Below are 27,707 nucleotides of genomic sequence, written 5' to 3'. Positions count from 1 at the left end.
ATTACACAAAACACCCCTTCAACTAAACACAAATGGCATTTGATAATCAGTCCTGATAGAGAGGATAAACCAGGGTGTGCTAAAAATATCAGAATATCATAAAACCTCCCTTTTCGCAGTCTAAGTGTGTGAACTCTGATCCACAAGCACAAACTCTCTCTATCCCTTCACATAGCTACACTCTCTATGGCCACATTCACACAGCAGCAGAATATGGTCGTCAGTCCTGTATTTGAGTCCTTAATACGATTATGTTCACACACAGTACAGTTATTTACGGGAGTGACAACCGCATTCTATAACCGAACTCACACCCATAAATTTTCAGGACTCACAACCGCATTCTTGGAAAACATGCACTGTGTGAACGGAACTGCATTGGACAACTAGTTGTTTGTCACGTTATACAGTGCGAGAGAGCCGCTTTGCTAAGGGTTTTCATGTGTGTGGTTTCACTTTCGTTAACAACAGCGACGGAAATATGAGCTGTGTGTCATCTGAAGATTGTCTCAAAAAGTGATAAGACTTTTCAGTTTTATGGATGTCGCCATCTTTGATATTACTTTGGTCACTGTCGCCATGGTTACCGGTAAGAGACTACAGGCTTGACTCTCCTTACACATTCATACAGACAGTATTCAAGATGCTGATGATCATGTTCATGTAAGCCTGCAGAATCTGTGTAAATCAACTGATATTTAACTCATGGCTTAAGCCCAAAGTATACTTTGTTTTTTTACGCTAGCATAGGCGTACAGTCGAACACGTATCCTTTTTAAAGTATACTCCATTTGATAGCGTGTGTCTTTGTGAGATCATTACAACCACCATTTGTGACATTTTCTAAGCCCAACAGAATTTCTGAGTGTGAGCTGGTTCTAAATTTTTTTCAGAATTTAGAGAAAATTTAAAGTCAAAATTGACAATTTGAAATCAAAATTGACAATTCTTATTTTATATGAAATGATGATTTTGTCACGCATTTTAGAATCCAAAGAGGCTTGAAACAGGAAATCTTGCAAAATAGTCTTTTAATAGGAAACTCAAATACTCAGGAAATAGAAATAAACATAAACTCAACTAATACTGAAAATGACCGACCCCGAACTGAAAAACTGAAGTATTTATAGACAAGATATATGAGGGAACTAATGAGCTAATATAACTGTCAACAGGTTAACTAAATGTGAAAGAAAGACTAGAAAACTAGGTCACAGGAAAGAAACAAACACAAGACATAATCGTGACAGTACTCCCCTATCCCAGAAGGCACGTCCTTGCGGCGTAACTGAACATCCAACTGTGGAGCGAGGGAGGGGGCCTTGGAGGTGGAAGTGGAGCTGGTGATGGACCAGGAGTTGTCGGTGGAGACACCATGATGGAGCAGATGGTGGGAGGAACCAGGATGGAGCTTTGACTGAAGGGCTGGGCGGAACCCGGGGACTGACTGATGGAGGCAGAACCAGGGTGCGAGGAGAGCAGAGAAGCTGACGGACCAGGGCGACATTCATGGCCCGGAAGCCCAAGGTGGAGCTGCTGGCTTGCTAGACCGAGGTGGACACGGGGGTTTGGCAGACCGGGCGACGCCGGAGGGAGTGAGGACAATGGGGAAGCCGAGGGGAAAGAGAAACCCGATGGAGCCGAAGGGGTGGAGGGTTGAGGCGCAGCCGGAAACCCAGAAGTCCGTGATGGAGGCAGAGCGACGACTGACCGAGGCTGATCCGGAGGGATGAGGGAGCCTGGAGGAGTCCCAGGGCTGGCAAACCACGGTGGAGTCAAGGGAGCACAGAGCCAGGGCGGAGCCATCGGGCTGACAGACCAAGGTGGAGACATGGGCCTGGAGGCTTGAGGTGACGCCAAGGAATCCTCATCCTCGTGCCAAGCTGGTGGTCGGGAAGTCCGAGGCGAATCCAATGGGCCGCATGCAGTTAGCAGCGGGGGCAGAGCTGAGGAGCAAGACGACACCAGTGGCACCAATGGATCCAGAGAACTGGACGAAACCAGCGGAGGAGATGGGACCAGGAAGTCAGGTGAGGACATTGGAGGAGGAAGATTTCTGGATGGGACCAGAGCATCCAGATGGCCGTACAGGACCAGCATGGAGGGCTAAACCTTGAGGGTGGGGACTCGGAAGGGAAATAGATCTGCAGACCACACATCTAAAAGGCAGTGATCCTCTCCTCTCTGAGATGGACTAATCAGCATACTTTGACACCGGGACAACCCAGGTGGCAGGCTCTAGCGCTCGGCCTGTAGTAGGCATGAATCTGGTCTCCCTCTCTTGCTTGCTGATGTTAAACGGAGAGTCGCCCTGCTGTAGCATCCCTCACCAGTATTCCACTAGCGCCTGTTATTACAGGTGATGAGGCCATGCAGGTAAGTCTATATTTAAAATTTTTATTACGTCGGTCATTCTGTCACACAATTTAGAATCCAAAAAGGCTTGAAACAGGTAAATTTGCAAAATAGTCTTTTAATAGGAAACTCCAATACTCAGGAACTATCAATAAACAAAAACTCAACTAACATTAAACACTAAACAAAACCGGAAGTAATTATACACAATGTAAATGAGGGAACTAATGAGCTAATATAATTGACAACAGGTGAACTAAATGAGAAAGACAGACTAGAAAACTAGGTCACAGAAAAGAAGACATAATTGTGACAGTAGGGGACAATAGATTACGATAGGGAAGAAAAGACTATTGCAACTTTTGTTTCATGACAAATTAAATTCAAACTTATTAATGAATCATGATTTCTTTGTGATAACAAATACATGCATACGCACTCAGTACGACTCAGTGACATTACCACTCTTTAGAGTGTGCTATGGCTAAGAAAATACAAGTTATGGGTTTTTAGTATGTGCTGCACCTCATTTAGTAATCTTATCATTTAGGCAGAATGCATGACATTCATCACTTAATGACAATCCCAAATCCAGCTCTCCTGTGAAATGTTGCTGCTAGCTGCTATCTTTCATACTGAGTCATCAGTATACTGTCATAGATTTGTCAGGGAAAGACAGACACCCATGCAATAAAAGGGCTGCTCACATGATATGTGGGAGTTTCCTCTCTGTCTAACACTCCATGGATCTTGACCAAGCCTTTGTCTCTATCAACAGTGAACAAGTTGATGGGTGGACTGTCAGCCCCTGGTCCAGTCAGTGAATATCGTATACTTGTCCTGGTCTCCTCGTCTGAACGGATCTGAAATCAAATGCACATTATTGTTTAATTTGGTTTTAAAAAAAGAGCATCTATTAAATAAAAATGGCAGTATTAGTCACACATACACAACACTTTTTTTCTATAGCTACCATTTTTTCTTTCTTTTTTTCTAGAGTTTACTGATCCTAATACTAGTTAATGGTAATTCATAGCAGAACATTTGGAAAAGTGCTTATAATTTTTCGATCTGGAGAGATTTTACAAATCCCCCCCCCCAACAAACAATTAAGATCTTACTTTGGCTATGGAGTCCCAACGCTGATATTCAGCATAATTTTCCTTCAGTTTGCGGGGTGGAATAATCCATTCTCTCTTCTGTCTGATTTTCTTCTGTTGTCCTCCAGATGCTGAAGTCTTTAGTATCTACACAAACACAAAAGCATGTGTCTGTTTTACCCAAATAATGTGATAAAATACACTGGAGAAGCTTTTAGCAGTAAAACAGATGTAAGAATCCAAAATATATGCAATTAATACTTTCACACTTTTTTCATAATTTAATAGAATTACAGCTAGATAGGAAATTATGCACAATATAAACATTCTGCTCACAAGTTGTTATTTACCATGATTTCCCCCCTTCATATCACTCTCACATTACATCTCAACCATACTCTTCACTGACACTGTTGTCTCCTTGTAATTTACACTAACTTTTAAAGGGGAAAATCTTGTTTGGGATGGTGGAAATAAATCCACGACTATGGGACTGCTGCAATGTGAAAGTAGCACAAATAAATGATGAACACATGGTTAAAAAAGAAGAATGAACTTTTGCAAAATAGATTAAACTGTCGTCACATAACAACAGCATTTCCCAGTTTATCGATCAAACACGGACGGATATGAGCAGCAAACCAGCTATTAAACATTAACAGGCCCTTAAATAATATTTTAAACATTAATTAAACGTTTTAACCTTACCATTGTTTGTAGAGAAGATATAGACTTTTTAAATGTGACAGGTTATTGAATTAGCCTATAGATTAAATGCATTTCAGTTAAAAAATAAAATGTCCAGCAGTCAAACACTTGATTGCAGCATTGCAACCTCTTTATTTGCATGATTCAAAACCATAGTGATGCCGAGGCTCGTACTGTTATCACTGATGCTCATTCAGGCTCATATTTGGTATTATACATGTGCAAGTTGAACGGGACATCCGTTTACCTCCACTGACTCGTCATTTCTCACCGTGCCGCTTGTAGACAGTATAGCTGCATGTACATGGACACTAATAATGTAATCCGTTTGTTTATAATGATTATAATGCCTTATTTGCTGCCGCGCCGCTCGCGTCAGGTAGATGTGTTATAGCTGGCATCTGTGAATGATCATAATTCGTGCATAGCCTTTATCCCGATTCACTGATCCTGATGGTAATATAAAGAATATACTCCAAAAATCTTTTGTGTAGCGGACCCCGTCCGAATGATGGCTGAAACTTTACTGATGAGTTTCATGAAGTTTTATTGTACATTAACTACCATGACACGTTTTTAACTCCAGATAATCACTGTAAGAGCTGATGCCTTTTCAGGGTTGCTTAACAAACTGGTAAACTTTCTATCCATAAGAAAACTCAGATGAACCGTAATAATGTGCACAACACGTTCTCTTCATTACTGCAGTGATCAGTAACACTCAGACCATAATACCCGTCAAAATAAGACGCTAGAATTGTTCCAGAATCCACAAACGCGCGAAGTGATTCACAAATGCGCAGAAAGAGATCCACAAATGCGTGCAGCGATCCACAAATGCACAGAAAGCAATTCACAAATGTACAGGTGGTGATTCACAAATAAATGCAGGCAGAGTTGTGCTTGTGACATAAAAACATATTTGTGAATATGTTTTTTTATAAGCAAATCTCTTTTTATTTATTTGTGATTATTTTTTGTGATACTCCAAACATATATTTGTGGATCTCATTCTATTCATTTGTGCATACGATTATTTTTTGTGAATATCTTTATATTTGTTTGTGGATCATAATCTATTTATTTGGAGATTAGCTACAAATCTACCTCCATACACACCTTTTAGATTTTTTATATTTAATAAAATAAACAAATAAAAAAATATTGATTTTTTTTTTACTACCGTATGAGCTCATATTTATTTTAATATCAACAATTCACTACATTTTTCACTACAGCATGAGTTCATATTTATTATTAACAGTCTAAAAGTTGTGCATCACACCTACATGAACACTTTACAGACTGTAATTCATTCTCTTCAAATGCTATAGCTTTAAATTATGGGAGCATACTGTAGGCTAAGTGAAATATTTAACGATATTTACATATGACTTGACAGTTTGTTTTATTTAATATCAAGAACACTTCACAGTTGGTTTTATGACTGTAAGTCATTCTCTTCAAATGCTATTGAAGTTAGAAATGTCATGTGTAACTTTAGAGACGGTTCCTAAATTTATGAAAATCGACCGTCCAATGCCAAGCCAACTTTATGCCAGACGCTTAGCGTCAAACTTTGCACGTTACGTTCATATTCTGAGTCAGCCTGCTTACCTGTAGCCTATTTAGTATAGCCTACATCCTCATTAAGGTGTGAGTTTGGTGGTCTTACAGGGAAAGTAATAGTAAAGACATTGAAATAAATGTAAACACAACTTTTGTGTCTTTATCACCTTTTCTGCATATATACTGGCCCTGATAATCATCACACATACACTTACTGCTTGCTCCATATCTGTCTGTTTTAATGAATGAATGACTCTCTCTACCCATCGCTCTGCTCTTCGACAACACGCGCTTGCACCACCTGCTGGTGAGGTCGACTAACAGCAGATGGAGATGCTCTGTAGTCTACTGATTTTCCTGCCATTCCCAGATGTGAAACGTTAAATTTTCTGTCGAATTTGAACCACTGAATTTGTGGAAGTGAATTTGTAACGCGACATAAAATGGACCGAAAATTACCTGCAGAATATTATAGGTTGTATTTTTAAACAGAATGAATATTTTGCAAGTGAAATCTGAAAGGTGAATATGGATTATTTAATTTTTAATAATGAAAATGTATGTGAAATGCTTTGAATTGAAATATTCACAGTTTAAATATACAACCATGTTGAATTTCAGCCCATAAAAATGCAAGCCCTAAAAATACAATGCATTAAAATACAAGCGTTAATGCAATGCATATATATATTTATATATATATATTTTTTTTTTTCAATTAGTGCAATTCAACAAGCTTTTTGTTTCAAAAACACATGGCATTGTTTTACTTCCATAATTCACCAACTTACATGTAAAAAACAATAGGATAATAATTTTAAGACAGCCAACCTTTTGTTTTGATTTCCTCAAACTCTGTAATTCCCACCCTGATTAAGATTATGCTCTCTTCCTCTGGAAATCTGGTACATATGAGTCATTCTACGAAACGGGTGCCATTTGGGTCCGCAACGTTTGATCAGATGCATAAGGCACAAAAAATGTCACAAAGTCTGTTTCCAAAGCTTAAAGTTATAAATTCAAGTGTTCTTTTTAACATGATAGATGATAAAATGCTTTGTTTGAAGATTAACATACTATTTTTAATCATTGTACATTTTTTTTTACATTGTTTATTTGTTGCTTTTTCGTGTTAGGCAGGGCCCGTCAAGCTTAAACTTACCACCCCGTCACGCAAAATAGATAGGGAAAAATGTTTTTTATTAAATGTTTTTACATTATTAATACAAAGAAAATTATATTTCAGATTGAATGCATGTATGCTAGGTGAGGAACTTGACCACATGGGAAATTTGCGGACATTTTAGGATGAAATTTACCACCCCGTCACATACCACCTATGTGTAGTATGTGACGGGGTGGTAAATTTCATCCCAAAATGTCCCCTGATAAAAATCACGTTCTGGGGGGTAAAACATTTTTTTTGGGCAGGGTTCCCTTAGTAAAATGTGCATTCCAAGGGCTAAATATCATGTTATTTGGGCTCGCTTCAACCCGTGGACATGAAAAACAACCTGCGGCAACAGTGTAAAAATAGCCCAATTTCGCAGGAAAACGGCAGACTTGGCAACACTGTTCATTAATTCACTCACTCACTCACTCACTTTTTACTCAATGTTAATATCTCCCCAGTTTTTAAAGTTTAAAACTAGCAAATCATATAGAGAAACACTTTACCATACCGCCCAGTGAACCACCCCGTCACAGGATCATTTTGTTCAAAGTTTATGGAAAGAAAATGAAATATTACATAAATTAATGTTGAATGATGTTCTTGTTGTGTGGACTAATCAGAAATATATAACTTTATTTGTATTTTTTAAGTGAATTAATTTTTTCAGTACAAACAATGAAGCCATTGAAACGTCAAATTCATATTTCAAGATTAAAAATCTAAGAATAAAAAAAAATATTAAAATTACAGACTTTCTATTGATGGTTTCCAAAAAAGGGACATTTTACTATTAGGAAAACATTAGATTTTAAAAATCTATTTCTTGTTTTACTACTCCAATGGAATACATATTGTCCGTGACGGGGTAGTACAAGAATGGGTTCCTTGCCTGAATAAAAAGGATAATATTAATAAAGATTTTGTGCCTGAGGTGGGAAAATATGTTTTTTGGAGGATTAACATATCTTTCAAGTTTTGTTTAAAAAAAAAAAAAAAAAGGTTTGTTTAAAAAAAGTTTGTTCTTAATGAAAATTTTGAAAAATGCAAAGTGGAAATGGCGCCCGTTCCGTAGAATGATTCATATACATATACAGTTCTTTATTTATTTCCTAGGCCACAGAGTTCATTAATAACTCATAATCCCCTCGCTGACTATCACAAATCTATGTAAGAATGACCACCAGAGAGAACAAACACACACCCACACAAGTACAAGTTGTGAAGATGAACAGAAAACAGCCGTTTACGCACATAAGTCATACATAAAATAATTATCTTATTAACACAGATCGATGAAAGAGTGTTTAGAGAGTGTTTAGAAAATAATCCATATGAAACAAATGAAACTTTCAGGATGAAGACAAAAGATTTAAGATTATATTCTTGTCAACATGAACACTGGAAACTTTTGAATCTTTTTTCTTACCGCCAGACCCAGCAGCACTATGAACAGTGAAATACCGAAGAGCTTCGGCATTGTCCTGCCGCCGCTCCTGTCCTTACTCGCGGAACTTTGACACGGACCGACTATCAGTGGAGCTTCAGCAGCATACTGAAGAATACCAAGTATGAGAAATCATTTATCTCTCTCTCCGTGTGTGTGTGTGTGTGTGTGTGTGTGTATGTGTGTGTGTGTGTGTGTGATTACACTTCTGTAGGAGGTTCTCTGTGCCCTGATAAATTTCCAGTAAATCATGTTTTCTGACTTTTCTTATTCCTTGGAAACAGACTGTAGTTCTAGTGGTTTTCATTTGGGGTATTTTTTGGGTCCAAGCCAAAGGCGAAGGCCCTATTGTTTTCTTTAGCAATATTATTTTTTTTTTTTTTTGACTATTCGGGCATTTTTGGGGCCCTTACCATGCTCAAAAACTCTTGAAACTTTGAACACACATCAGAATCGTCGGCCATCAGGGCCAGGCAGAAGCTGGTACCCGGGCGTGGCGGGGGGCTCGACAGCGCCCCCTTGAACGGTGTCTAAAAACTTGGTCAATATATCAAACACGCTTGCATGTATTTGTATGAAACTCGGTACACATATAGACCTCATCGGGCCTAACAACTTTCGTGCTCTAAGTTATACATCAGCTCAACAGGAAGTCAGTTATTATGGGTTGTTTGAAAAACGCATGCTCTGGAATTTGATATACTCCTCCTAGGCGATTAATCTGATCACCAACAAACTCAGTCAGCATGAAGTCAAGACATTGATGATGCTAAATTGCCAGCGGATTTTTGATATCTTGAATGGTTTGGCTGTAGCGAGGCAATGAATTTATGGCGAGAAAAGGGAAACAGGAAATGTGTTATAACGTCTGCATACATTGATTACTTTTTATGAACCTTCACCTGTGTGTTTGTTATAGGAGGCTGATCACATGGATGTGACTATTGTGAGTCAAAGTTATAGCACCACCAATTGGCAGCAGGAAGTGTGTCACTTTCAAAATGCTTTGAGATCACCCTCTTTTTTTTTTACCCAATTTGTTTCAAACTTCATTAGTGTAATGTCAGTACACAGCAGATATAGATAGACCTGTGAAAAGAATCGTGATATCTCAAACTCTGTTGCCATGGCAACGCATCAAACTTTAATATTCGTTTTGGATGCTTTTGAGACGCTTAGCATGCTTCAAATTGCATGAAACTCGATACAAACGTCAGAGATGTCAACCAGTAGACATGGGCAAAACCGTAGAAACAGGTGGGGAGGAGGGCCTCTATAGCGCCATCTTTTGACAAAAGTGGGGGGCTAGTTTAAACTACAGTCACCAAACTCGGTACACATATTGTTCTCATTAAGCCGGACAACTTTCTAATTTACAGTCATTAGCTCCGACCAACAGGAAGTCAGATATTTTGGTTTGAATGTGGATTTTTCACACACACACACACACACACACACACACACACACACACTTCCCAATTCAGGAGCTACGCACTTCGGAGTGCATGAAAGGGGTGGGGCTTTGGAGTGGAGGGTTGCCAGTTCTGCGCAACAAAACCATCCCAAAAGTAGCGTAATCACAGCACAAGTGTAAAAATATCCCAATCCCAGACGTGGCAACAATGAGCCGAGCGTCGTTACATGGCTAGCGGCTGTGTGACAGACAACTGACAGTTGAAGTTTGTGTGTGCATTTTAAAGTTTTATGACTTTCTATTGGGTTTTGACATGCTTCACTGCCGGCGACGACGGGACACTGGACCATATGAACAGGTAAAATATGTATGGTTAAACTATGTAATGTTAGTTTTATATAGTTAGCAACTAGTTAACTTTGTTTTTATGTTAAATGAAACGTTAACAGTGAAAATATACACATTCATATTTATACATTTACTCTGTATTTAAGCTGTATTTAAGTCTAAATTTAAAGCACAGTACTTTAGGATTTTATTCAACTGCACTCCATCTCAGAGACAAATGACAAAAAACTGCTTAGAAAAAGGATGTGGATGAGGACATGAATGCTTTTTACAAGTTGAAATCTTGTAATTATGGCAATTCTAGCATGGTGTGAGCACCTGAATTGCTGAGCGTGTCTGTGAGGGAGAATTGTAAAAGGAACTTAAAAGAGAAATTCAGCAACATCAGGAAGCTGATCCAGTTTTACAGTTGGTGAAGAAGTACTCTCTAGAAGGCTGGCCGACTAAAAACAGAGTGGAAGCCATGGTGCAGCCGTATTTCCAATTTGCTGGGGAGTTAACAGTAGAGAATGGACTGTTGCTAAAAGGCTGTCGTCTGGTAATTCCAAAATCACTGCAGAGTGATATCCCGGAGAAACTGCATGTTGCACACCAGGGCATAGCTAAATGTCGAGAACGTGCAATCAGTTTGGTGGCCAGGTCTGAGCGCACAGCTTCAATCAAAGGTGGAGAAATGTGACGTATGTGCAAGCCAAAGAAAAAAACTTTAAAGAGACATTGATTCCCACTGAATTCCCTGAAAGGCCTTGGACAAAAGTCAGAGCAGATCTGTTTCAGTGGAAAGAGGATCAATACTTGCTGGTTTGTGGAAATAGCAAAACTGTCATCAACAACTGCTGCAGGTGTGGTAACCCATCTCAAAAGTATGTTTGCTCATCACAGAATTCCTACTGAGGTGATGTCAGACAATGGACCACAATTCAGTGTTGAATGTTTCAAGAAATTCGCTAAAGAGTGGGGTTTCTCTCATACGACATCCAGTCCTAGATATCCTTAAGCCAATGGGGAAGCTGAAAGGGCAGTAAGGACTGTGAAAGATTTTCTTACCAAAGCAGCAGATCCATGTCTTGTTCTTATGGAGTATCGGGCAACACCATTAGCTAATGGATATAGTTCTGCAGAACTGCTGATGGGCTGAAAGCTTTGCACAACAGTCCGTTATTCCCTCAATGTTGAACCCTGGCTGGATGGACATGGATCGTCTGAAAGCAGAGGAAAAGGTTAAGAGAGAGAAACAAGTTAAACAGTTTAATAAAAGACACAGAGCACATGACCTACCACAGTTGCATCCAGGTGAGCCGGTGTGGATAAGTCACATTAAAGAAAAAGGGACTGTGATCACAAAAACAGAGACTCCAAGATCTTACCTGGTGGATTCACCTAAAGGTATTCTTCGTCGGAATCAAAGTCACCTAGTGTCAACCCCAGTAGCACTGCCAGTAGAAACATCGAGTCCTAGTAGAACATCTGTACTGGTAAACAAATATTCTAGTGTTGTGCCAGATGCTCTGGATTCAGATAATGCTCCAGTGCTTCTCAGCACTCCTGTGAAAAGGTATCCTTCCAGAGACAGGAGACCCCCAAAGTACCTGAAGGACTTTGTGCATAGTTAGCAGGTACTATTGGGAGAACTGAGTGATTTGCTACGGGGCAGAATAAACCCCCACACTCAGTAGAAGGAATGGGCAGTCTACCCAACCCTTCTTCGGTATTAGAAAGAAAAGAAAAAAAGGAGCTTTATTGTTCTTTGAAAAAAAAGAAGAAAAAAAGAAAAAAGAAAAAGGAAATGAGAAAAAAAAAGAGAATTTGTTAAAATGTTATAAATAATGGTTATGGAGCTAATAGAATGGAAATAACAGATTTTGTGATATTGTAGTAAACTGTAAAATGATTCTATATTTACATCCTCCTGTGTATGTATGTATGTGTCTTTTTTTTTTTCCCCCCCCTTTTGAAAATAAATCACAAACCACAGTGGAGCTATATACTAATTTTTGGCAGCTGTCTGTTACAGAAACATTTTTACAATAAATATTCTGATTCAACCTTGAGTTTTGAAGTATTAGACAGATTAGATAGCTTTGATATTTGCACCCCTATTTACAATGACACTAATAATTCTTAATTTCTAACAGGAATGCAAAATCATGCAAAATCAATCAGTAGTTATTGATTTTTTTGAATAGAATAACGAGACACAAACCTCTTCATTCAATCGCGTTTGCTCCTATTTATTTTTGATCACAGTGCATACACAAACGTTTAGTCCTAAAGCTGCGCACATTTGGAGAAATACAGGTTTACCTCATATTTCATTAGATAAAATAGAACCAGGGCCGTACACAGGGTTTCATATTTACCGAGGTCACAAAATGTAGTTTACTAGTCTAAGGGGGTACGGGGGCATGCTCCCCCGAAAATTTTTTGATTTCCTTGGTGTAGACATATGCATTTTAAGACGTTTTAAGGCCAACAAATTGGATAACAGTTGCTTTGAAACAATGTCAACAAATAGCCTACGCATGCACAGTTTTGAGGCAGCTTTAATCGCATGTTTGGTAATTTCATGACTTCATTTACAACAGAAGAACGACGATGCATGCTCAGTTTCATTTGCTCTTTATTTAAGCTATAATAAAGTAATGTGCAGCGCGCGCCGCCGCATTTGCGCGTGCAGTTCTTGAGTGCGCGCCCACGAGCACAGTATAACGGCTGATTGGACAGTCATGTTCATTTTTTTGAGTTTTACTGACATAGCCTGACAACATCTCGTTTGACCGCAGTTCACTGTTGTTGAAGTAAAGCTCTTTCGTCCTCACCTATCTTTTCCGCGCTCGTTTGACTTGTGCCTGGCGCTGAGGCGAACTTGGAATGTCTGAAAAGTCTCTGAAAAGTGTCCCGTTTGTTGTGGTCGTAAAGAGACAGTTCTTTATAAACGTTTTACTTGCCTATGTTTTAAAAAATATTTTTATTTTTTTGTATTTTATATGCTGTTGGTGGTTTGCGGAGTAATATTTTTTACCCCCCCCCCCCCCCCCCCCCTATACAAATGTTAATTTGATTCATAGTGCCTTACAGAATTAATGATACTAACTTCCCAAAATTGATTGAACATTAAAACAATCTTATACCCACATAACACACATACGTCGGGCCGATGTTGTCTCGATGGACAAAGTTTCATCGCCGGGACGTAGCTCACGGAGCGTTTGCTCATCGGGAAAATGTCGCCGAGGCGTCGGCCTCTGATCGCAAATGCTCTCCGGCCGATGTGTGGACGATCCAAAGCTGTAAATACTGGCCGCTGTGCAGGGGCTTTCTAGGGCCTTTATTTATTTAGGCTGAACCCTTCAGGCTACACCCAGATAGCACACTGACACAGAATCAACCTAGAATCGATGTTTCTCACGACATCAAAGACCAACGTCAGACACGCCATTCAAAACTAACGGGAAATCGACGCGGATCGTTTGCTTACCTCATGCTGAAACGATGTTGATTTCAGTTGGGCTGAAGTTTTACACAGTTAACACATTTTCGTTTTTAAAAATCTCAAATACTTAATACTAATAGATAAATGATCATGTTTATGTAATAATCACACATCACATTCAGTTAACATTGTTTTAATATTTACAAAATACAGTTACAGATAGCCTGCATGTTTAAGGCATACATCCTCCTATATACAACCCGTCAATATGACTAACAGAGAAGGCATTTACATTCAGATACACGCAAAGGTATACAGAAAATTACAGGCTAAACAGTCTCAAGTTAAAAAATTAAAAGCAATATTTACTCATGAACAAAACTGGTCATGTTCTTTTGTACCAAACATGTTATTTTTATTGGAGCACTAAAGGAGATGTAAGGCAGAACATCAAGAGACTGACAGCCTCAGTCACAATTCACTATCAGTTTCTTTTCTAATGGTGACTGAGACTAAGTGACTCTCTCCTTTTGTGTTCCACAAAAATAAAGACATATGGGTGGGTAGATGGTTTATAAAGAAATCTTACCCTTGAAAATGGAGGACAGAAGAATATAGCAGATGAATTGGTTTTCCTTTGTAATTAAAATGTAAGTTCCTCGCTCTTGTATTATCAGGAATGTAAACTCCTTGGGTGAAAAAGGTGACAAAGATGTAACCCACAATTTCAATAGCATAGACAAAACTATTTTTAATTACTTTTAAAAAAAATACATATTATGGGCCAAAAAAGAGGTTTAACCCACACTAAAAAGTCATGAAATGCCCATGAGAAGGATGCAATACTAGAGAAACCGGAAAATTAAAGTATGACCATTGGACGAGAAATACTGATTGGGTCAGCAGAGTCCAGCCAATCCCTCGTTAACAATTAAATATCACTTGTTTATATATTGATTATACACAAAATGAATAATAGAAATTTAATCAGAATATTGTCTCAAATTATGCATGTGCTGTATAATATATAGTATTATTGTAGCAAAACTGAGCACCTGTGACAGTGGAATTTGTAGAGAATATTTCAGTAGTCACTGAGAAAATGTATTAGGATCTGCAAACTTGTAGTTCTCTTTTCTCTCTCACAAACACAACAGTTAAATTTGTACTAATCTTATTCTACGAATTCAAATTATTAAACTCATAGGCTCAAATTTTTGCTGATCATTCAAATAAATGACCTGTTATGAAAAAATCCTATCATCCATAAAAATGGCTTCTATCCCTCTCTAACAGTCTTAAATATTAATTGTAAAATAGTAGCATTTATAATAAATAATTGGCTATTTTTCATTTCTTGCCAAAACCATAATTCTACAGTGCAAGGCAATTTCGGGGTGGTGCTGTGTTGATTACTGATTGATTAATAACGACAAGAACATGTTTATCACTGGATAGAGCACGTGTTTGAGTGGGATGTCACATACTGATGTGTCATATGCGAGATCTCGCATATCAGTTCACAAATAAAATCTGTCCATGACTTCACACTTTTGATACAGGTGTACTGCAACTGTAGAATAAAGGTGCGGTCACACCACGCTTTTCATTCCATTGACCTCCATTCATATGCACACAAATGCAGGAGACCAGAAATGCAAGCTCATGCAAAAAGTTTGGTTTGGAACTCTGACCTGCGAATTCACATCACACGACTATGTGTAAAGAGTACAAAATTGCTACATGTAGGTGTGACCTCTTGGCTAAATTAATAAAAAAAAAAATGTAGTAAAGTCGAGTAGACTGTATATTTTTATATTTTGAATATACTATTTGTTAAATGTTGAATTCATGTTTATAAAAAGACTCTACAGACGTCATATCACGCCAGTTACAGTGTCTGAAGAAATTTTGCATGCTCAAAGTAATGTGTCCGCAGCTTAAATGTGAGCATATGAATCTCTTAATTTCTGTTTCAAAGAATAGGACTTGTGCACCACCAGAAAAGAATTTGAAAAGATTTAGCTGTTGTGTTGTTTGTAAGAGAGAAAGAGAGAGAAAAGTTTGCAACTTCTAAAAAACATTGTGTGATTATTCTTTACAACTGGAAATCCCAGTGTCACAGGTGCTCAGTTTTGCTATAGTAATACCCTCTCAGAACATGGTAGTAATCAGCCATCCATGCAAAAGCAGAGGTCGGTGTAGTGTACTGTTGATACATCTGTCCAGGCCAACATCTGATGTCTTCATGCCTTCAGCTGGGGATCCCAGAGACCCTGCAATAAAAATAGTAGAGTTCAAAATCCATTGTACATGCCCATTACAAAGTATCGCATGGTAACATAAATCAACATTCCAGGTTCAATTTAACTTCAGCTCAATAGACGATATTTGTAGCATAATATTGCCCAAAAGAAACAGTTTTGACTTGCACTCTGAATATTCCTTTAATATGGCATTTTGTGAGAGGCCTTGTCACATTTTCTTCTATAAGTAATTTTTATTCAAAATTAATGATTAATATAAAATATAAAGAATTCATGCATTTACAAACCTCATTTGGATAAATATGATGGTTTACACAGGAAAGCCTGTCAGTTATGGGCTGTAATGAAAAAGAAAAGACACATAACATATATACCTATCAAAATAGACTAATACAGATAGACTAATACAGTCTCTTGATCTGGGTAGTGGCAGCTATTGGGGAAACTCACCATCTTCATGGCATCAAGGCCTTTGTCCTGAAGAATCTCAGCGCCAAATGCTGGGGATCACATCTCATCTGGTAACAAGAGCACAGCCATAATTGTAAGAACTCTAATGACATCTTTACCCCCTGATATTGTATTGGTAATTCAATTCAAACATTTTAGAGGCTGAGTATGAGCAGTGTGTAAGCTGACCAGATTTATGTGAAAAATAACTTAAATGCCTAAAGTTCTTGACCCCCTGAACCAGTCAGCATTTAAAGTATTTAAGTATTTGGTAACACTTTAGAATAAGGTCCATTAGTTAACCTTAGATACTAATACATTATTAAAATTTTGTTAACATTAGTTAATGCACTGTGAACTAACATGAACAAACAATGAACAACTGTATTTTCATTAACTAACATTAACGAAGATTAGTAAATACAGCAACAAATGTATTGCTCATAGTTCATGTTAGTTAATAATTAACTAATGTTTAACTAATGAAACTTCTTGTAAAGTGTTACCAAATATTTAGTAAAACATATTTAAGAATGTATCAGTAAAAAATACATACAAATAAATAACTCAAAAAAGACCTAGAAAAAATATATTAATGACCATAACATCCTGTTATCATAATAGTTTATCATAAATACAAACAATATAACATTATTTGTCACCTAATCTCATTTCGCTGATTATTTTACCCTAAAGGCTTTTCACAGACACTCTCACTGAAACAATCAGGGGTTAAAGGGTTAGTTCACCCAAAAATGAAAATTCTGTCATTTATTACTCACCCTCATGCCGTTCCACACCCGTAAGACCTTCGTTCATCTTTGGAACACAAATTAAGATATTTTTGTTGAAATCCGACAGCCAGCAATGAGCAATTATAATATTAATATTGAACCACTGTACTCGCATGAACTGATTTAAATATGTTTTTAGTACCTTTATAGATCTTGAGAGAGGAAATGTCATTGCTCCCTATGAAGGCCTCACGGAGCCATCGGATTTCAACAAAAATATCTTAATTTGTGTTCCGAAGATTAACGAAGGCCTTACGGGTGTGGAACGGCATGAGGGTGAGTAATTAATGACAGAATTTTCATTTTTGGGTGAACTAACCCTTTAATAGACAGTAAGGTAGTTACTGTTAGCAGTTAAGGGTGGATATCAGGTAGGATTTAGGGATGTTGTAGAATAAGTTCATGCAGAATAAGGCATTAATATCAGCTTTATAAGTAATAATAAACAGCCAATATGCAAGCTAATAAGCAACTAGTTTAAAGTGAGAATTGTTCCCCATACCGTTACCCTTTGTGGAAAAAATGCGTATGAAGTTATTTAATGAGCTTCCTCAGTTCACCTGAGTTTCCTAAAGTAAAAGTTACTCCTGTCAGCAGCTCTTTCCCCTCCGGTGTTGTAGATTTGTTCACTCCTGAAATCACAGAACATTTTTTCTTTAATGTGATTGGTATTAAATTATTAAACATTAAATGTAATCGAGGTAATTTGTTTACCATGAAAGATCACTTCATTTCGTTTCATTTGATTTTCGCGCTTCCTGTAAGGGATGTCAGTACAGCAGTTTAAATAAATTAGCTCACTTCCAATTAACGTTACCCATTGACAAATTACCAACAAAACCTTAACAAAACTATCAAAGCCTCTCTTCTGAACATAAAGATGTGATTAAAAACGCAAACTTTCATAAGAGCTCAGTATATTAGCCAAACAGTTCTGAAAACAGTTATGCTAACGAACTTTTTCGAAGAAAATAAACTATTTCAGTAAAGTAAATATTCGACAGAAGCGTGTCAATTACAGGTAAGAAACTATCCAGAACAGTTTTATATTATTTATGTGATTTTGGGGACTAAACTCACCCGAAAGCAGAGAAAACAACTGCGAGAGACGGAGATTTTGCAGCTTGTCCGTTACTGCTGTGCCGCCCGTTACCATGGTAACTCCTCCAGTGTTTGAATGTTCAAAACGCGCGCCCATTAAAACACTTCAAAGTCATGCAGTATTTACATAAATAAACATCACATTATGACCTAATCCGTTTATTTTGCAGAGGACGAGATATGTTCAGATAATTTGGCTACTTACAAAAACTTTTCTGAGCTAAAGAAGCTGGGCTGACCTAGCATTCCGCTGCTCATCTGGCCCTTCGCCTCCGAGAAACTGATTACAAACTGCCTGTAGTAAACCGAGTTCCTTAGTAAGTTTTAAGTGTCACAGAATTAACAAAAGATTTTTCTAATTCACTTAAAGTGAAAACTTACCTGAAAACCACAGATGTCGCCGGAGTCGCCATTTCTCTCGTCGGTTGCAGAGATGAATGGTCACGCGCAAACAGATAAGCGCGGCATCGGCCTGCAGCTGGAAAGCCGACGAGCTGGAAATAGAGCACTGACTGAAGACACGCGCCTATGCCTGGCCGATCCTTATTAGATGTTACAGATATGAGCCCGACGTTCCGCTCTGGGGCCGACGTCGGCCACATGTATGTGTGCTATCTGGGTATATATATATATATATATATATATATATATATATATATATATATATATATATATATATATAAATGAAAATATCTGAAGACTGTTAGGAAAATGAATGTTAAAAATAAAAATGACATGAAAACCTGTCTATGAAAACATGAAAACGTGATTAAAACAGTGTTAGATTGATTATGATGCAGCAATGTTAAGGAAGTATCGAAAAGGAATAGCCGCCTGAGGTGAGTGAGTGTCAATAAACTGAAGCCCGTTCTATGACACATCCTATGATATTAATCAGATAACTTAGATACATAATATAGCAACCCAGTAGTCTCCTGCTACTGCGTATCTATACTACGAGTTTGCATTTTCATTCGGCGTAGTATTTACACGCCAAAGTCACATTTGGCGTATATATGGTACGCAAAACCCTCCCGTTAAACTTCCATTGATAGAAAATGCGTATGTATTGCACGCAGAAATTTATTATAGTCAACGTCATCATCATCGTCCCGCCCCTTCAATCGAACGAAGATTCACGATTTCATCTCGTGCAGGTGCCGAAGCAGCATATGCAGAAATATTGATTTAGAATGCTTATTTAGAATATATATATATTTTTTTACAGAAACTTATTGTAGGCTATATAACTTACTCATCATCTCTAGTGGGGACGAATGTTGCTACTACATAATACAGTTTAATTCTAAACAATCCCCGACGGGGAAAGAAAAATGCTTGCAGAAGCATCATTAATTCAATGTGAATTAATTATATGTCTGCTTTATTTAATCTGCTCTCTGCTTTTCTTTCTTTTTTTCTTTTTTTGCTTGTTTAATGTTACACGAATTTTTGTTTCTTTGTTTGTGATTGTATTTGTAATAGTAAAAGTATTAATAATAAATAAATAAATAAATAAATATAAAAAGTGTATTGCCATGATTTTTAGTCCTTCGCTGTTTCAGGAACCACCCACTCCCGCTTGGAAACCAATCAAATGTTTGAACATTTTTTAGCGCCATCATCAATGTCCCGCCTCCTCATCGTGCGACCTCGTGCATCATCATCAAAGTCGTCAATCATCAGAATACCCAAGTAAGTAATTAGCAAAAACATATATATATATATATATATATATATATATATATATTAGCAAAAAAGTATCAGTTCTTGATAACTCAAATTATTGTAAATACAATAATTCAAACTTTATTTTCTTAAGTGAGCATGCACATGTCGGCCTACAGTTGTCAGGCGGTTAATATCAGTTTAAAATCATTTCTCATTTAATGTTTTAGGGATAAAATTTAGTGAGGGTCAACTGTGCGCAACGATTACTTTTTATTGATGCATTATATGTTTTTTTGGTTACGTTATGATGAGATCACACTACTTTATGTCCATGCCAGGCATTACGTGTAGATCACAGATGTGTGGATTAATCAATTCACTGTAAACCTGACTTAACCCAACTTCTTTTTTATTTTGTAATTTTTCCCCTATTTTACATTTGTTCAAGCAGAATGTCCACAGGCTCTTTAGAAGCAGCACTTGTTCTTCGAGATGTGTTTCTTGATCAGATACAGGTAACTTTAGAAATTGTATCTTAATTGTTTTTTTATTTTGACTTCTTTTTCTCTGTCAAATAATTTTAAAGAAAACTACAAATGAATAATTATATAGGCTAATATATTATTCATGTAAGGTAAGTATAAACTACTTTAAAACCTGTTAAATATATACTATTTGCAATTTAGAAAGAAGAAAAAAAGCAAGCCAAGAGGTCTAAGCCACATCCTACGACTGTGAAGTGGAGGCAAAGGGACAGAAATGGGAATGTTATACGGCCGCTTCGAAAAAAAACCTCAATAAAACAAAAACTGAAAAGAAAGGCTCCTAACCACGGTGAGACAGTTGTAAATTTACAGTTATTGTTTAAATGTACTGTTATTTTCAGTTGTGATTTATATTTCCCACATGAAAAAATACTAGTACATTATAGTAAATACTATAGTGTTTTTGAACCATACTATTGTAAAATACTTGAATTAATTTGTTGTGGTAATTCTATAGTTGCTGTGGTAATATAACAACTATAGTAATATAAACAAATTACTTTACCCAATACTGTACTAAGTTTTCTACAACTATAGGGTATATTATACTACAATATACATTACAGTTTACTCTTGTAAAAACTAAAGTATACTACAGTATTTATTAGTTTATTAGTTCACTATAGTTAATATTACAGTATACTGTAGCAGCACAGCAGCACAAGCTGTAGCACAAGTGTTGTAAATACTATAATATATACATTATACTATTTACTATAGTATGGTTCAAAAACACTATAGTATTTATTATAAATTACTATAGTATTTTTTTCCTGTGGGTTTCTCCATATTCAGTAAATGTTTAGATTTATGCAGTCTGTTTTAATCTTTAAGTGCACTTAATTACATGTAGAACCAGATATATAGAACCCCAAAGCATAATGTATTAATTTTATTTTGTTTAAAGGTCCCACCAGTGTGCCCATCCAAGAGGAATTTGTTTATCGAGCAGAAACTGGTAACTGTACACTATGGTTATATGGAATGGCATCTGGTTAATAGAGTTTAAGTAATATTCTGCCAGCTGCAACCTACATAATTGCATATTTTTTTATAAATGAGATCCTGGTAACACTTTAGAAAACTGATCCTTCATTAATGAATAACTACACAGGAACAAATGAGTAATGCATTATTAACACTCTATAACTTCTATTAACTAACAAGAAACTCTGTTTAATGAATTAGTAAGTAATAGTGCTCAGTTGAAGGTGGTAGTTCACTATTAGCTAATCAGTAACTACTGTTTTTTTTTTTCATACCTCCCAGAGAACTACTAAGAACTACTATATACAGGTTCATAATTAATGTGAATGATGCATAATGTATAATTAATTCTAAAGTAAAGGTCACGTTAACCCACTAGTAATGACTGAAGTATTATCAAATCCTTCAGAAGGAACTACTAATTATTTGGATCAGTATTCTAAAGTGAAGATCATGGTAACCCACTAGTAATTACTTAAGTGTTACCAAATACATCAGAAGGAATTACTGTACAAAACTGTACAAAAACCTCAAAAGTTTACAATGACTCCAGTAGTTACTAGAGAGTTATCATGTTTCTCACTTTAGAATACTGATCCAAATAATTAGTAATTCCTTCTGAAGGATTTGGTAATACTTCAGTCATCACTAGTGTGTTACCATGATCTTCACTTTAGAATTAATTATATATTATGCATCATTCACATTAATTATGAACCTGTATATAGTAGTTCTTAATAGTTCTCTGGGAGGTATGAAAAAACAGTAGTTACTGATTAGCTAATAGTGAACTACCATCTTCAACTGAGTACTGTTACTTACTAATTCATTAATCAGAGTTTCTTGATAGTTAATAGTAGTTATAGAGTGTTAATAATGCTTTACTCATCTGTTCCTGTGTAGTTATTCATTAATGAGGGATCAGTATTCTAAAGTGTTACCGAGATCCTTGTATTGTATCTCTATAAAAACTGATTGTATTGTGTATTGACTAATAACACTGTTTTTTGTTTCTCCTTCAATGAAGCCTCACTCATTGAAGAATTGGAGCATATCCTTAATGACGAATGTGTTCAGCCTGAAGAGGTGTCTTTGGCAACATCCTGGCAAAAGAGGCAATCCCTAAGCCATGAAAGATGGCACATTGCAAGGGAGGCCATGGTTAAGAATCTTTTGGCAGCTGAATATGTTCAGGAACGCATCTGCCAACACTGTCTTACTGCAGAGGCCATTGTACGGTGCAGGGACTGTCTACCTAGGCAGTTTCTATGCACCGTGTGTGATGGAGATGTTCATCAGCACCTACCTCTCCATAACAGAGACTCTATGGCCCATGGGTTCTTCAAGCCATTGTGTCCAACCACTGCAGTGAAGAGACATTCCGAGGCCATTGAGTTCTCTGAACAGGGTATGCTTTTCATGTGTCCCATCATACTTTTCAGTCTGTACATTTTAAATGGCTGTTCATTAGTATATAATTATAATATATATTTAAAATAGTTATGATATATTATCATATATTTAATAAATATATTAGATTATATTTCATTTTACCTTGTTTATGAATCCTTTGCTAAGGAGTTTATTATCATTGTTTTGCTTTTGAATTTTTAGTTCGATATCTTCCACTACTTTTGCCAGAGAAAATTTGTGCCTGTTCAGAAAGTTCCTGCAGGTTGATCAGTGGCAAGCCCATTATTGTAATAAATTTTAATGGTAAGATGTAGTTTTTTCTCTTTATGAAAACAACACAAATTAAGGTTAATATAAGAACTCAATGCTTGCATGTAATATCTGTGATTAGGAATTTTTAAAGCTGTTGTGATGCATGTGAACTTTTTTATTATAGGACGGTACAATCTCACCCTTCCATCACTGGAGACCTCATGCTGTGGGAAAACATGGTCAGTGGGGCTCAGTGATCTCCTCAAGTCTGGGTACTGGCCAGCCTCTATACATTTTGAGACCGTGTATGAGGCTGGCCTTTTTAGGTCTTTTCTGGATTTAAAACTTTTTGCTCCAGGTCTTTCACGTCAAGCGTTCCTTGGAATGCTTGACCGGAGAACAGAGTACAATGGCAGGGTAAATATTGTTATTCAGTGTATATTGTTAACATGATGTTTGTTCTTTAAAGCGATTGATTGGTTTGGTTATTTCAACAGAGTGGTAAAATATGTGGAGACACATTCCAGAAAGCCTTGCTGGAGTGGACCTTTGCCCAGCATGAGGTTGAGAGGCTTTGTGGTGTACAGCCATTTAAATGTCCTGCTTGCAGTCCTTCCATGCATGCCATCTCAGTGGATGGTAACAGGAAGCTGTACAGGTTCCATAATGCACATGGGTATGTTTTTTTTCTTTATTTTTTTATTGTACTACTTAACTGTCTATATCATGTTTCTCTTTCCCAATAAAATTAAGCACAGAGAAGGGCTACTTCGATGGGACATTTATAATGAAGGATGAAGATGTTTCATCCTTTGTGGGATATGTTCATGAAAAGACCAAGCATGTAATAACCCTTAACTTATTGTCATATTGTTTATTCCAGTCCAGCTACCATTATTGAAATATTAATAATAATTTTATTGTAATGTCTTGTAGGCCACAGGTAAAGGGGTGTGTGGCTCTTCTCAATGGACAGCAGCCAAGGAGTCTGCAAAAAAGTCGACATCAAAGATTGATGAGGAAGGCCTTGAGATTGCTGTGTGCCGACATGGAGGACTTTTAAAAGGCCTAAATATGTTCAGAGGGGAAATATTTGCTTATCCCCTGTTCCTTCAAAACACCCTCTCAAAAGAAAATGTGTCATTCTTCTGCTCAGATGTCGCCTGCAAGTACTGGCCATACTTAAAGAGAGTGGTGGGACACTGTCCAGAGCTAAGGCCTTTATTAAATATGCGCCCACTATTATCAGTTATGCATGCCAAAGCACATGAGTGGAGTTGTGAGGTAAGATTCTTTCTTTACATTAAATTATATTAATGATATTTTTGTGGTATGGACATGTACTTTTATTTGAACAGCCATTGTTTTTTTTTGTTTTTTTTTTTTGTAGATAAAATGGTCTGGAAGAAACCAAGAGGGAGCTGGTCTTACAATTGGAGAAGAGGTGGAGCAAGTCAACTCCTTCTTGTCGAGAGCTGCAATTTGCACTAAATACATGTCCAAAGCTGGTGAATATATTAGATAAACACTACTTTTAACATATAGTTATTTCTAAGTATCAATGAATCATGACTATAACTTTTTTTAATATATTTTCTTTGACCAACTATCTAATAATAGCACGTTCAGACATGCTCACTGTTCTTGCTTCTGCATGGAACAAACGGAAGTCTGAAAATCTGGCCAAATGTTTGTCTCAAAGATACATTAAGGTATTTTACTGATGCAAAAGTCAACCTTGTTCTTATCGTACAAAAAGTACATTTAAAGGGTTAGTTCACCCAAAAATGAAAATTCTGTCATTAATTACTCACCCTCATGCCGTTCCACACCTGTAAGACCTTCATTCATCTTCAGAACACAAATTGAGATATTTTTGATGACAGAATGGTGTCAGATTTCCATCCATAGACTGCCTTTGTTACTGAAACATTGATGCTTCAAAAACTCCATAAAGAGACTGGAAAACTAATCCATATGAATTGAGTAGTTTATTCCAAATTTTCTGAAGAAAATCGATTGGTTGTTATGACGAACAGATTTAATTTAGGCTTTTACTCGCATGTAAACTTTGATCAGCAAACATAAGCAGAAGCTCAACCAAACTTGAATAATGCACAAGAGCAAACCTCTCTTGGAGGCTCAAACGTGCTGCATAAACAATGAGGTTCATTCTTCATCTGTTCATCATAACAAGTTATCGATTCTCTTCAGAAAAATGTGGACTAAACCGCTTGATTCATATGGATTAATTTTACGATGTCTTTATGAACTTTTCAAAGTGTCAAAGTGGTAGTTGCAAAATTCAGTCTGTGGAAGGAAATCTGACAGCATTCTGTCATCAGAAATATCTTAATTTGTGTTCTGAAGATGAACGAAGGTCTTACGGGTGTAGAACGACATGAGGGTGAGTAATTAATGACAGACTTTTCATGTTTGGGTGAACTAACCCTTTAACATAATTTGAGCAATTACGTCTATTGCATACATTGTTGAACTATAAACCTTTATGATCAAATTAATTTTATAGTGTTTTGATATGTATTTAGACAACCGAAAGGCTGAAAGTGGAAAGAGAGAGCTTTGAAAGTCTGCAGGCTGAGCTTAATGTCAGTGATGATGACATTCAGCAGTGGGTCAGTGATGTCCAGCAGTGGGCCACAGGTAATACATTTTGAAGGGCCTGTTTTAGTTTTTTTATGTAATAACATTTTTTTCCATTTATAAATGTTGTGCACAGAAGGCAGAATATATCAAATTTGTAAGGCTAATTCATTTGTTTGGGATGTAGTATCAAGTGCAAAGGAGGACACTGGACTTGAGGGCAGAATTCGAGGCCTTTATGTCAGCATAAAGCTGAGAAAAATGAATCTATACCGTCAGACAGGTCAGATAAGATGATGATGATAAAAAATAATTCATATAGCTAAGGAATGAACTTGAGTGCTGTAATAATAATATATGTTGTTGATTTATTAGATAGCAACAAGAGAAGGCACAAAATAAGGAGGAAAATTAATGAAGACAAGTCAACCTTGGCAGCTGCCATTAAGGACTTCAATGAACAGTCAGTCCACCAGCTTCCTTCCGTGGATGAACTGCTCACAGCTGATCATTTCCAATGGCCATGGGAATGCCCTGACACTAGTAATTAACTTTAAAAAAATATTCAGTGTATTTGATAAACATTGTTTGATGTTAATACAGTCCTCCTCAGTTTTTAAAAGATGGTAATTTAGGACCTTCATTAATTGCAGGTAATGGCAACCTCTCAACTAAGAAGATGGTCTTTGACCGGTTCATGATGCTTTCCCGACTGAAGGAGGAGGAGCAGATCATAGTGACGGAGGTGAAGCAACACTGGCGATCATTGAAGGAAGCTGAATGTTCCCTGAGGGATCTCTCAGTTCAAATACAAACTAACAGTGAGTATCCATAACAAATTCAAAACCAATGCATTGCTGGAATTAAAACATTAGGGATTGATTTTATTTATCCTTTATTTATCCTCTTTTCATTCCTTTTTTGTGTAGACAGTGACTTTGAGCTTTCAGAGGAGAGTGCCAATGGACTACTGTGCCTTCTCAAGAGAAAACTGGAAGACCTTCAGTTTCTGCAAAATAATGCTAGGATGTTATACCGACAATGTGTTCTGGGACAGGCTTCGGACAGCATTCTATTTGATAACATTTCCGATGAAGAAACTGAGGCAATAAACTACAGCTCTGATGAAACAGACAGTGATGAGGACTAAACCTGAGTATATAGAATAGACAGATACTGAAGAACTATTTTAATAAGCTGTATTTCTTTTTTTTTTTTTTTCACTGTGAGAAACATTTTAGCATATTAACAGAATCTATTTAATATTTTCCCATCCTAATGGAAATGAGATTAAGGTTCAGCAGTACAAGTTTTGACTATTATTTTTGAATCTTTAAATGTGTATGTAAGACAGGTGTTTCACTCCACGCATTTTTATAGTCTTATAAACAGCCATACAACCTCCATCCCTATTAATTATATTCTATTATTTCCATTTTCCTTAGCTCTCATGGGATCATACAGTGTATATCTGTGAGGGGTGTTTTGCAGTGTGTACATATCTTATATTGATAGAAAGTATATAAGGATACATAACGTTTTCACCTAATAATTTTTTTTCCTTACTGTAAGCAAAATAAAATACTTGTACAGTGATCTACAAAAACAGTCTTGTCTTTTTATCTCCTCTCTGTTCAGGCAGGTTTTGCATGTGATGTGCAGATAATTCTGCAGTATATTCTCTTTTGACTAATACATACTGTTCTGATAAATACTATGACATAGTCAGTGCAGTTCTTACAAATTGTATTCTGTTACTAACTCCAAATTACATGACAAATTGTATCCATTACATTACACATTTAAGGTAATAGACTATGATTTGTATTTGATATGTTTATCTGCATGTCATGTGACCATTAATGTACATCAGAGAATAAAACTTATTATTATTTTATTTTTGACCTAACAACTAAAAATCTCAGGGCTTACTTCAAGTAAAATTATTAGTAGGTCAAAGAGGTTCATCTGACAAAAATTGTGGAGAAACACTGCATTGCATGTTAATATGAAATGACGTGAATTTGTACATTTTAGTGTGTTTAAAAGACAAAAGCCTTCCAAGGACAGTGATACAT

At 36.7% G+C, this 27,707-nt stretch overlaps 2 protein-coding genes and 2 long non-coding RNA genes across 14 annotated transcripts in view; 2 read left to right on the top strand and 2 right to left on the bottom strand.

Annotated features, from left to right (window-relative positions):
- Positions 1-8,483, bottom strand: part of LOC127506268 (desmoglein-2-like) — a 38,744-nt gene extending 30,261 nt beyond the window's left edge. For 2 of the 4 annotated variants that reach the window (XM_051882592.1, XM_051882607.1), the window contains exons 1-3: positions 8,333-8,460; positions 3,477-3,602; positions 3,063-3,218 (exon numbers count right to left, since the gene is read on the bottom strand). In XM_051882592.1, the coding sequence (XP_051738552.1) occupies positions 3,063-3,218; positions 3,477-3,602; positions 8,333-8,383 (333 nt within the window). In that variant the 5' untranslated portion in view covers positions 8,384-8,460. Of the gene's footprint in view, positions 1-3,062; positions 3,219-3,476; positions 3,603-3,805; positions 3,824-8,332 lie in introns of those variants that run through there. The other 2 variants (XM_051882614.1, XM_051882601.1) reach the window with 2 other exon arrangements.
- Positions 1-27,707, top strand: part of LOC127506535 (uncharacterized) — a 100,942-nt gene that overhangs the window by 34,800 nt on the left and 38,435 nt on the right. The gene's annotated exons all lie outside the window — the stretch shown is intronic.
- On the bottom strand, positions 13,723-18,771 carry LOC127506548 (uncharacterized). Its single transcript, XR_007928012.1, has 5 exons — positions 18,539-18,771; positions 17,617-17,688; positions 16,263-16,330; positions 16,100-16,150; positions 13,723-15,821 (listed from the first exon to the last, which is right to left on the bottom strand). It is a non-coding gene; the product is annotated as an uncharacterized LOC127506548 (long non-coding RNA).
- On the top strand, positions 19,096-27,235 carry LOC127506293 (uncharacterized). 7 transcript variants are annotated; one of them, XM_051882681.1, is made up of 18 exons: positions 19,096-19,314; positions 19,723-19,852; positions 20,280-20,343; positions 20,515-20,662; positions 21,281-21,331; positions 22,388-22,768; positions 22,975-23,076; positions 23,210-23,442; positions 23,523-23,664; positions 23,779-23,869; positions 23,962-24,309; positions 24,416-24,533; positions 24,646-24,737; positions 25,575-25,689; positions 25,817-25,912; positions 26,005-26,172; positions 26,283-26,450; positions 26,559-27,235. In XM_051882681.1, exons 2-10 carry the CDS (start codon positions 19,755-19,757, stop codon positions 23,811-23,813), a joined length of 1,254 nt encoding a protein of 417 aa, XP_051738641.1. In that variant the 5' UTR covers positions 19,096-19,314; positions 19,723-19,754; the 3' UTR covers positions 23,814-23,869; positions 23,962-24,309; positions 24,416-24,533; positions 24,646-24,737; positions 25,575-25,689; positions 25,817-25,912; positions 26,005-26,172; positions 26,283-26,450; positions 26,559-27,235. The 7 variants fall into 7 exon arrangements, with proteins under 7 accessions (XP_051738641.1, XP_051738595.1, XP_051738585.1 ...); XM_051882635.1 differs by having other exon boundaries at positions 19,109-19,314; positions 23,523-23,683; XM_051882625.1 differs by having other exon boundaries at positions 19,109-19,314; positions 23,523-23,701.

Source organism: Ctenopharyngodon idella, chromosome 2 (genome assembly GCF_019924925.1).
Source record: "Ctenopharyngodon idella isolate HZGC_01 chromosome 2, HZGC01, whole genome shotgun sequence".
Taxonomy (NCBI): domain Eukaryota; kingdom Metazoa; phylum Chordata; class Actinopteri; order Cypriniformes; family Xenocyprididae; genus Ctenopharyngodon; species Ctenopharyngodon idella.
The sequence above is the reverse complement of the archived record's forward strand: the minus strand, read 5'-3'. Positions and strand labels throughout refer to the sequence as shown.

Excerpts from the sequence above, each read along its gene's own strand:
- LOC127506293 (XM_051882625.1), top strand. The coding sequence starts at position 19,755 with ATGTTTGAACATTTTTTAGCGCCATCATCAATGTCCCGCCTCCTCATC. Across the intron at positions 21,332-22,387 it reads TGTTTATCGAGCAGAAACTG|CCTCACTCATTGAAGAATTG; the intron begins GTAACTGTACAC and ends CCTTCAATGAAG. Across the intron at positions 26,451-26,558 it reads AGTTCAAATACAAACTAACA|ACAGTGACTTTGAGCTTTCA; the intron begins GTGAGTATCCAT and ends TTTTTTGTGTAG.